General features: G+C 36.2%; 1 protein-coding gene across 1 annotated transcript in view; it reads right to left on the minus strand.

The window, feature by feature from the left end:
- mpp7b (MAGUK p55 scaffold protein 7b) overlaps positions 1–10,708 on the minus strand; it is an 88,043-nt gene extending 77,335 nt beyond the window's left edge. The window contains exons 1-2 of the mRNA XM_022678681.2: positions 10,262–10,708; positions 3,764–3,882 (exon numbers count right to left, since the gene is read on the minus strand). Coding sequence (XP_022534402.2) covers positions 3,764–3,882; positions 10,262–10,289 — 147 coding nt within the window. The 5' untranslated portion in view covers positions 10,290–10,708. The remainder of the gene's footprint in view (positions 1–3,763; positions 3,883–10,261) is intronic.
- Positions 10,709–12,040: the final 1,332 nt, after the last annotated feature.

Below are 12,040 nucleotides of genomic sequence, written 5' to 3' on the forward strand. Positions count from 1 at the left end.
ATCCAAGGCTAAGGTAGACTCGGTTCGGTCGGCCCCGGGTCTGCTCGCTCGGCCGCGGGTCCTCGAGGCCGGCCACAGGTCCGCTCGCTCGGCCGCGGGTCCTAGAATTTTGGCCATATCGTCCAGCACTACTGTGAGGTAAATCACGTCACCTGACTCCGGCTCATTAGCATGCTGTTTTGGGTCTGGTTGGGTTGTGAGAGGTGGTATTGCTGCAGATCTGCCTGTAGAAACACAGTTTACTCCCTGTACAGTTCACATGGCAGCGGGTTTGGAAAAGAGGCAGCGTCTCTCGCAGCACATGGAGCGCGAGCGTTGAGCTGTGTGTTTGTGTTCTGGGCTGGGATGAGCTCGGGTATGTCTGGAACACGGCCTGAGCGCTGAGACTCACTATATCAACTTTATATATTTCGGCCTCATGCTGAAGTGTTTAGGCCGTAAATTATCTCCCAGCTCGTCTCCTGAGAGCCTCTCGCCAATGCAGCACTTGTTCTCTAACAGGGTGCTTCAGCAGGTGTGTGTGTGTGTGTGTGTGTGTGTGTTGGAACAGCCTGGCTTGCGAGGCCTGTGTATAGAAGACTCTTGGGAGAATCTGCGATGGCGATGACACTGATTAGCACACGGCTAATCTCATTAGCGCTAACGATACAGTACCAGTCAAAAGTTTGAGCACACCTTAAATTCAGTTGTTTTTTGTTGTTTTATTTTACAATATTCTACATTGTAGATTAATACTAAAGTCATCCAAACTTTGGAATTATTTAGTCACATGGAATTTCAGGCTTTCAGTTAACAGCTGTGCTGAACTTGCCGAGAGTTAATTGCTTAAAGAGGTAGCATTATTGATATACAGTGAATAGCTCGATTTTAGTAATGTGCTAATCCATATTATGTGAACTACTTAACTAATATTTTAAGGACTTTGAAAATATCCTCAAATGCAGTCACTGCAAATAGCATCAACAACATTATGATGATGAAACTGGCACTTATCAGGACCGGCCTACGAAAGGAAGAGCGAGAGTTTCCTATGTTGCACAGGATAAGTTCTTCAGAGTTACCAGCCTCAGAAACCACAAGTTAACAAACTATTTTGGTTTGTTTAACACTTTTTCGTAACTGTTTTACTTAATCTTATTTATTTATTATAACTTTTTTCTTACTTTAGTTTTTCTCTTATTTCATTTTCCTTTTTCTTTTTTTCTTTATTTTATTTTTTATAGTCTTGTTATTACTTTTTTAAAACTTATTTTATTTAGTTTATTGTATTATTTTTATTATTTTTTAATGTATTTATTTATTTCAATTGTACTGTGTAAAAGTTGGTTTTATCTTAAACTGCATTAAGCTTTTAACTGTTTTTGTTTTATAATTTGATTGATCTGTTATCCTCTTTTGATCTTAATTTCCTATCAATAAACCTCAAGTTTCGTTATTTTATTATTATTATTATTATTATTATTATTATTATTATTATTATTATTTGAATCTATTTATCTTTTATTTATTTTTATTTTTTCTTTCATTTTAAAATGATTAAATGTAAAGGCAAATTTTCTTTGTCATGTCAATCCTTGTATTTGTAAATGCTCGGCTATATTAAAAATGAGGGTAGCCCTCAATGTACTTCCGAGTTAAAATAAAAGTTGACTGATTGATTGATTGATTGATTGATTGATTGATTGATTGATTGATTGATTGGTTGATTGATTAAGTTTCTACATGATTACTTATGAGTTCACTCATAGTCTGGATCACTTTAGTATATATTTACAATGTAGAAAAAAATAAAAACATTGAACAAGAAGGTGTGTCCAAACTTTTGCCCTTCTAAAGAAGAAGATGTTAAATTTCGCCATCTAATAACATCCACTCAAATGCCCAACATCTCTTTTTGAAGGTGTTCTATTAGAAACAGGAATAAGTCCTGGTGTCAGACACCAGAGAAACATCTTCACAGGTCTAGTGGATTGGTGGTGGCTAAAGGAAGACCTCCACAATATTAGGCAGATGGTACTAATGTTATGGCTGATTGCTGTGTATCTCAGGTTAGCATATGCTGACTAAGGAAGCACTGGACTTCTCCTGGAAGCATTAAACTCCATGTAAGTAAACATGGCTGTCTTTAAATGAGCTTTAATTTGGGTTTTTATCACTTGCAGACCCTCCCCCTCCCCCCGCCTCCTCCCTCACCTCAGTCGCAGTCGCAGACAGCATGTGCTGAACTCATTAGAGGCGTCTGCCAGCAGACGATGCTACTGGGTGTAGAGCACTAGCTCACATTTATAAACACTACTGTTACAGATAGAGAACAATCACACTGCTTCTGGGATTCCCAGGGCTTTAAGAATAAAGGCTCTATTTTAGTGATCTGTAGTGCACCGGTCGATTGTGTTTTGTGCAACTTGATTTAGGGAATGTTGGTGTATCTTTGGTACTTTGGCCTAGAAAGGCACAACACAACATCATTTACAAAAGAAATTAAAAAAAGATGACAACAAAACTACATTAAGAAATGCTCCCGGTCACTAGAGGGCGCTGTTGACATTCTACCAAAAGCCCACGTCAAAAGCTTGCTTTGCTTTAAATTGAGACTCAGCTCGCTGGGATCACTGAATCGTTTTAAACTTTTAGTTTCTAATCACCATCAGAAAGCCTGTGACTGTTTTAAATCTTAGTTTAGTCTTAAAATTAGTTTATCTTTTTCCTTATTTTATTTATATTTGTATATTTTATATATTAATTTATTTAACTTTTATTTATTTATTACTTCATTTTAATGTTTTATATTTTCATTCTTGTTCTTAATTCTATTATTCATTTGATCACATATAATTTGTTACATTTTACTTTACTTTTACTATTATTTATTTACTTATTTTATATTTTACAATTTTTTTACTTATGTGTCAAATTAGTTTTTTTTATGGTATTTTAGAATTTTATGTTTTACATATACATTTTTATTAAATGTTGATGTAAAATTAGTACTTCTTTTATTTTTTTATTATTATTTTATTTTTTACTATTTTATTTTTTGATTATTTCTAAATTATTATTAAAGGTGTTCAATCCCTTTGATGTTATAAAGGCTCAGCAACATTGCAAATAAGGGGTCACCCTCAATGTTTTTTTCCCGAATGAAAATAAAGGTTGATTGATTTCCGGTGTGGTAAATGTATTTGCTTTCCCTTCAGGCAGCGTTTCTGAAATGCTGCATTTTCTTAATATGGTTTCATAGCCATATTTTTGTTCACTGGGTTTTCTTAATGTAATTGCGTTAATTTTGGGCGTATGGTAAAATAAACCAATCAAGTGTGTCACTTGCCATTTCCTTTAAGAGCCATGTGAGCTCTGACTTTGGCGCATTCATATCTTAACAGCGCGGCACTTTTGAGCGTCTCAGCAGAGGATACTGAGCTGTGCATTCACGCTGTGAAGATACACCAGCAGCTCATTTAAGGGAACATAAATGTTATTTTATTATTTATTATGTTTATTGTTGAGGAAAAAGATATGATTGGGCTGCTGACTGTTGACTTGTCAGGGTTTTAATCAGTCAGTGGCGCACCTGTATTTCTCACCACCAAGATAGAAAAACACCAGAAATGTACCTGAACACACCTAACTTCCAACTCTGATGCTATTTTACCAGCGCAGGAACAAAGCACGAAAATAGACTGTTGACGGGGTGTAAGATAGCATTGCGATGCACCTTACGCAGGGTGTATGATAGGACCCATGGTTTATATTATATATTAACCTTGATGAGGACGTGCAGGGTGTTGCCCATCAGCATGTCCTGTAGGAAGCTGCTGTCCTCTGTAGAATCCAGGTAAGACTCCAGTCCATACAGCAGAGTAACCAGCAGCCTGCAGGCACCTACAGGACCAATGAGAAGAACAGCAACACATACTGTATTTAAACTGCATTTATATATCTGAACTGATTCCTAAATAATATTAAACTATTTTGTTAAAATATGTATTTTGTTAAAATGTTCAAGTCAAGTCAAGTCAGGTAGTTTTATTGTTAATACTGCTTATATACAGGACATACAGAGAATTGAAATGATGTTACTATTGTTCCCGGCCACAGATATAGACATATGTAAGACGAGAGACACAAGACAATAGTGCAATAGTGATAGGGGGATAATGAGGGTATAAACAGAACCTGTATAAACGATATATAGTGCAAAAATCTCAGTGGTACCAAAAGAAGGTCCCCATAAACCTGGCATGTTTTCTGTTCAATTTGGGGACATTTGGTCCTTGAATGAACAAACTCAAACACACATACAATGCAGTGCATACTGTACACTGTTTTTCTGGTAATATTAAAGTACTGGTCCTCACAAACTTGCCATGTGTTCAGTTCAATGTGGGGACATTTGGTCCTTCAATGAACAAACACATATACACACAAACACACACACACATACACACAAGTGCAATACAGTACATACTGCACACTGTTTTTCTGGTAATATTAAATACTGGTCCTCACAAATCTGTTTTCTGTTTAATGTGGGGACATTTGGTCCTTGAATGTACACACACAAACACACACACACACACACACACACACACACATAAATACAGTGCATATGCATACTGGTAATATTAAAATAGTGGTCCTCACAAACCTGGCATGTTTTCAGTTTAATATGGGGACATTTAATCCTTGAATAAACAAAACGCAAACACACACAAACACACACACACACACACACAATACAATACATGCTGCACACTGTAATAATAAGTACTGGTCCTTACAAACCTGGCATGTTTTCTGTTCAATGTGGGGACATTTTGTCATTGAATGTACATACACAAACACACAAACACACACACACAAATACAATACAGTACATACTGTACACTGTTTTTCTGGTAATATTAAAGTACTAGTCCTCACAAACCTGGCATGTTTTCTGTTCAATGTGGGGACACTTGGTACTTGAACGAACAAACACAAACACACAAACACACACACAAATACAATACAGTACATGGTACTGGTCCTCACAAACCTGATATGTTATCTGTTCAATGTGGGGACATTTGGTCCTTGAATGTACACACACACACACACACACCCAAACACACACAAACACTCAAACACACATACACACACACACTCACACACACAAATACAATACAGTACATAGTACTGGTCCTCACAAACCTGACATGTTTTCTGTTCAATCTGGGGACATTTGAATAAACAAACACAAACACACACTAACACACACAAACACAAACACACAAAAACACACTTACACACACACAAACACACAAACACACAAACACACACACACACAAATACAATACAGTACATACTGTACATTATTTTTCTGGTAATATTAAAATACTGGTCCCCACAAACCTGGCATGTTTTTGGTTCAATGTGGGGAAATTTGATCCTTGAGTGTACACACACATACACACACAAACACACACACACACACACACACAAACACACACAATGGCAATACAGTACATACTGCAAAGTGTTTTTCTTGTAATATTAAAGTACTGGTCCCCACAAACCTGGCATGTTTTCTGTTCAATTTGGAGACATTTGGTCCTTAAATGAACAAACACAAACACACACACACACACACACACACACACTCACACACAAATACAATAGCGTACATAGTACTGGACCTCACAAACCTGACATGTTTTCGGTTCAATGTGGGGACTTTTGGTCCTTGAATGTACACACACACACACACACACACACACAAAAGCACACACAAACTACAATACAGTACATACTGCACACTGTTTTTCTGGTAATATTTAAGTACTGGTCCCCACAAGTTCTTGAGAACAGTGCCCTCTACAGGTCCCCCACTCAACTACCCATCCCAAACAAGTCCTCACAGCCAAAATTCAGAATTTTTTCATCTCAGTGTTCATCTCAGCTGAAGTGACAGAAGCGGAGGGAGCATCCCGAACGCCTGTCACCACCTTTCACAACTCTTTACAGCTCCAGGAGCATATGGTGCATTCGCTGAGGCAAGGGAAAATCGGACCGGTCTTCGTTAACTCGGATCACGAGGGGATTGTTTCAAAAACGTTAAACAAAAACCATTATGTACGCCCGGCTTCTGCTGCCAATTTCTTACAGTTTTACACAGACTGGATTATTAAACTTCATTCCAGGAGAAGGGTAGGAGTGTACCAGGCCCAGAGCATGCCCAGCGCATTAGCAGAACCAGACGGTTCTCTGCAGGAGAACCCTCCACGGTACCACAAACCAGCCTGCAGGCCGCAGAGTTTCCAAGCTTAACCCTTTGAACTCTAGGCTGTTTTGGTGTGTTTTTACTCCGTTTTTGTTTTTCAGTTCCTCTTTCAGGTCTTATAATCACAGTAATTATATCAGACAGACACATGCCCTGATCTCTTTTACTCCAGAAGACATACAGCTGCTCAAAAATATAATCATTTAAAATGTAAAAGGAAGCAGAATTGTTCTATTTTCCTGGAACTGATCATGTTTTAATCAAAATTTTACAAAGCGTCTGTTTTTTTTTTCTTATTTTTACTTATTTTTGACTGTATAGACTTTAAATATATTCACACCTAAGATATCTTTTCAAAAATGGTTAGACTAGAGTGTTTATGAGTTGAGAGCATAAGAATATTGATGATAATAATTAATTACATGGCTTATTAATTATTACTTTGATAAAATACATGGAGAAACAGCATCAGGCTGAGTTATTTTTCTTGATAATCAATAATCACACCTCTAGGATACATGTAGATACTAAAAACCTGACCCTCAGAGCAGCCTATGCCTTTCAGTATTTTAATCAGGACACACAAAGAAAACATATATATACAAAAATTTTAAGTTTTTAGTCTAAATAAATAAACATGTTTATTGCAAAATAACTACTTAAAGTAAAAATGTGCAAGTAAAATTATAAAAACTATATAAAGTAGTGCGCACACCATACCTAGCTTTAGTTTGAGTAAAGCAGGTAGTTTCACACTTTTTCTGTGGACACTTTTGAGTCTTTATTTACTGATATTATTTGGTTTGAAACATCATATAAATATGTTTGAAGCACTAAAGGTAAATAATATTTGTTGGGGAAGGAGATTTTTCACTTTTTTAGGTGTTTTTCTCAATGGGTTTCTTGTAGATTTAGCTTTACTGCACTGGGATGTGATCACTATTTTTAGAAAGAGTAAGCTCCGCCCATTCTAACCATATATGGATTATGTTTATGAGTAATTAAGCTGAGAACACAAGGTGCGATTTTGTATGTAAAATCCATCCGTAGGGTTCTAAGGGTTAACAAACCTCACGTCAGATAAATATTACAGCCATATTAGTCAAAGGGACGTGAGGGATATGATAAATTCGGTTCTGGTTCTGAAGGTCCAGGTGCGCTCATGGCTGTGTGCATACTGTAGAACTGATCCGGCCAGATTTACGGCCTTAGCGTTACCGGACTGTTTGATGAACCTGGTTAACTCCCCACAGAGAAGCTATTTCTTACTCCCCTGTGAGGGACTATATCATGCGTGGTGGTGCTCGGCCCGACCCAGCTGCGCTCCATCTGTTCAGACCCTCCACCACCGCCTGCATTAAAGAGCTCATACTGTAAAAAGCAGAGATTTTCTTGTGTCTTTATTAGGCTTGTCACAATAATTAAATAAATAATACCACAATAAATGGTGCCACTTTAAAATAAGACTACCTTTATAAAGGGTTTATAAATGGTTTACAATTAGTTTATTAATGGTTACTAATTAGGTTGTAAATGCCTTAAAAAACATTAATAATTAGTTATAACACATACGTAGGAAGGTCAACAATATAGATGGCTGCAGGTTCACTATTTGGCAAACAACAGGTCATTGTTGCCCTTTCTACGCATGTGTTATAACTGATTATTAATTTTTTTTTTTTTATAATTTTATTTCTAATTTTTTCCATTTTCTCCCCAATTTACACGGGCAATTACCCAACCCACTCATTAGGACTCCCCCTATCACTAGTGATGCCCCAACACACCAGGAGGGTGAAGACTAACACATGCCTCCTCCGATACATGTGAAGTCAGCCACCGCTTCTTTTCAAGCTGCTGCTGATGCAGTATTGCCGTGCAGCATCACAGGGGGATTGGAGGAAAGCACAGCGGCTCGGCTCCGATGCATCAGCTCACAGATGCCCTGTGCTGCAGACATCACCATAGGAGTGATATGGGGAGAGAGCGCCATCTACCCACCCAGAGGGAGCAGGGCCAATTTTGCTCCCTCTGAGCGCCGGCCGCTTGATGGCAAAGCTGCATAGTGGCAGCGCTTTAGACCTCTGGACCACTCGGCGCAGATTATTAATGATTTTTAAGTCACTATTAGTAACAATTAATAAACTAATTGTAAACCCTTTATAAACCCTTTATAAAGGTAGTCTTATTTTAAAGTGGTACCCAATAAATTAACATGACCTCAATAATTTTTGATAGTCACGATATAATCGTCTATTGTGTTTATTTGTACGTTTTCTCACACATATAACGTAAGAGAATGGTATACTGGACACTTCAGTATTCCGTACAGTCAACCTTTTCCCGCAATTTAAACAATAAACTACTTTCAGCTTATGTGTGAAATATAGTCTGGGGTAACTGTCAATCATTCCTCTTTCCATCAAAACTCTTTCCAAGTGACCAATCACGCTGTATTGTCTTGTGAAATCCCGGTAGGTAGGGTGGAACCGCCCACATCGCCCAAAAACGGGTGGGTGGGAAAGGGTTAACAACGCTGAGGCTAAAGGGGTGGGGAAAACTTTATCGACTAGTTCACTTTATGTTTTACCCACTTTTAATCCTTGTGTGGTGTTCATATTTTTGTTACTCGTTTACTTTGTTACTTGTATTTAATTCAGCAAAATTAAGCAATTCTACATTAAAATGCTTTACACATGCTTGCTTCATCTAAATTGCAAGCAGTATAAACAGCTTACATGGTTAATATTTGCCCTGTACCTTTCTTATGTTACATTTCTTTTAAAAAGTGCTACTCTTTTTTTTGTTAGTTTTTTAATAAAATGTAAAAGAAAATGAATTAAACTCAAGATATGAGTAGAAAATTAGTTTAGTTTCAAATTTACAAATGAAGCAATGTTTATTAGCCCTTGGCCAAACATACTGTATGTAATATAAATGTGTGTGTGTGTGTGTGGGGGGGGTGTACATTGTGTGTTTATCGAAAATGTGTTTTGATATATGTTTTTCACAAAAAATGAGCCACTGCCAATGAGTTTGAGTTTGAAAAAATATTTTTTTTGTATCATTTGATGAAACATAAAAACGGGTCCCACAGACCCGAACACCACACAAGGGTTAACATCACATTTCACCCAAAAATGCAACGTTAAACATCCAACTAACAGCATCTGTTGTAATATTTGAACAAGGAATAATAATCATAGTTTATAACTTACTTTAAAAACGAGCTAACTCCGCCTCCACTTCATCACTCATGGACAGCTGAGATTTTGTGCTGCAGCTTCATTCATTAAACATATTGATGACGTTCCACATGATAACATTCACGTTATCTACAATTTTAATCATGTTAACTATCATATTAACTCAACAGTTTAACATAGACAGATAAAAGCATGTGGCTGTCTCCTAACATAACTGTAACATATCTGTATTATAACAAGTGACAGGGGAACTGAAAAAACAGAGGAGATAAAACACACCAAAATAGGTTGGGGTTCAAAAGGTTAAGTAATTCAAGTAATTAACTCTTAACAAGTTCAGCACAGCTGTTAACTGAAAGCCTGAAATTACAGGCAATTTCATATAATTTAATATAATTTCATATAGTTTTCTTCATAGCTTGAATGACTTTAGTTTTGATCTACAAAACGCAAAATGCAAAATGTTTAAAAATAATTAAAAAACACTGAATTTAGGGTGTATCTAACTTTTAAAGTTTTATTATGAGTACAATAACCCATTTTAGTACTATGTAGAACTGTTTTTTTTAAGGAAACACTGCAAACACAGCAAAATCTCAATGATAGCAAGGTCCCCACATAAAAGGTCCCCACACAACAGTTAATGGAAATACTTCTCTGGACAGTAGATACAGTTACTCCAGCAAAAGTAGGATAAACTCCTTTAAATACCATTGATTTCAGAAGAAACACTGAATGAAGAGGTCTCTCAATTTTTTTTTTGTGGCCCATTCAGACCACAGCTAATACTTACTGCCTGGATTAGCAGAGGAGCACAGCATATCTTCACTGAAGAAACCCACAGCAACAATCTCGACCTCCGCAGGTATCAGTCTCAGAGTGCACCAGCAAGTTGGACTGTCAGAGTGAGAAAATCTGAAAAAAATAAGATACCAGTTAAAAATGATGAAAACCTCTGGAATATAATCAAGAGGAAGATGGATGATCACAAGCCATCAATCCACCAAACTGAACTGCTTGAATTTTTGCAGCAGGAGTAAAGCAGCATAAAGTTATCCAAAAGCAGTGTGTAAGACTGGTGGAGGAGAACATGATGCCAAGATGAAGCATGAAAACTGTGATTAAAAAACAGGGTTATTCCACCAAATATTGATTTCTGAACTCTTAAAACTTTATGAATATGAACTTGTTTTCTTTGCATTATTTGAGGTCTGAATATATAAAAGTTAGTTCCTGCGTGATATTTTAGAAATATCTGTGGTAATGCAGTGCAAATACTCTTGCTTCAGTTTATGGACTACAGGTCTACACTGCCACTTGGTGGAGGGAGTGTAACATGCAGCTTCATTTGGACACGGTTAAGTAATAATAATAATGCTCCAAAATCTGCTTATTTAAGCATCATGTGGTTGCCAAACTATGAAGAGTCGTTTCTGAACGAAAGGTTGATTTTATTATTATTATTATTATTATTATTATTATTATTATTATTATTATTATTATTATTATTATTATTATTATTATTATTTTAAGGATCACTTAATATAACAATACAGGTTAATTCAAAGAATTATTGTTTTTTTTTTTTGCCAAAAGTCACCTCCTCTTTTTTAAACAATACATATATATTTTACTTTTAAAATATACTAATGTTTTTTTTTACAATACTAAAATTACTTTTTTCCCGTTTTAAGTTAATTTGTTTTCCTTAAATGCCCTGTCAGACTTTGTATTATTTCCGGTTAATGCTTGGACGTGAGAAGCAAAAATAGCAAAAATAAAGGGACAAAAATTGGGGTGTTCTAAAACTTTTGACCAGTAGTGTATATTTTTATCTATCATAATGAAATTAATTAACAGTTAACTCAAGATAACCCTTTAATGCATTTATCTGAGCACAGTGAGCCCTGGTTTTATATTTTTTAAAAAGCCTCACCTTCAACTTTAACCAACCGTGGCTAGTGTGGCGCAGTGGATAACACCATCGTATCTTTTTTTAAGCTACAGTCTGTCAACTATAGATCCTACAGCCTATAATAATCTGCCTAATCAATATCCTGCTACTCTATCTGAGGAGCCAGAGCAGATCTGTACTTTTAAAACCTGTAGTTTTAAAATTTAATGCGATAAAAATCAGAAAATACAACAAAACAGACTTACCGAACACAATAACAGGATAGAAGAGTGCAGTTCTTCTCTGATCAACAAGCCAGTCATCAATACTGACCCAGATGATCCAGGCTACAGGGAGAATTCAGTGATAGAGCGCGCATCACATGACCTGGCCTCGCTCACTGTATCCCTGCTGTACCCCCATCAACCACCACATCAATACAGCTCAATTTCATTATCCTGATACTACCATAAAAAAGTTATCATGAAAAAAATACGTTATTATGCATTACAATATTATTATGTTAAACATTTTTATGGGAAAAAACACTGGTTGTTGTTCTAAGATCACAAAAAAACACTATTAATAGTAATAATAATAATATATTACGAAAAATAAATATTTTGATAGCCTAATAATTTTACGAAAACATTAGTAATTTTTTGAGATCACAAAAAA

This window comes from Astyanax mexicanus, chromosome 4 (genome assembly GCF_023375975.1).
Source record: "Astyanax mexicanus isolate ESR-SI-001 chromosome 4, AstMex3_surface, whole genome shotgun sequence".
NCBI lineage: Eukaryota > Metazoa > Chordata > Actinopteri > Characiformes > Acestrorhamphidae > Astyanax > Astyanax mexicanus.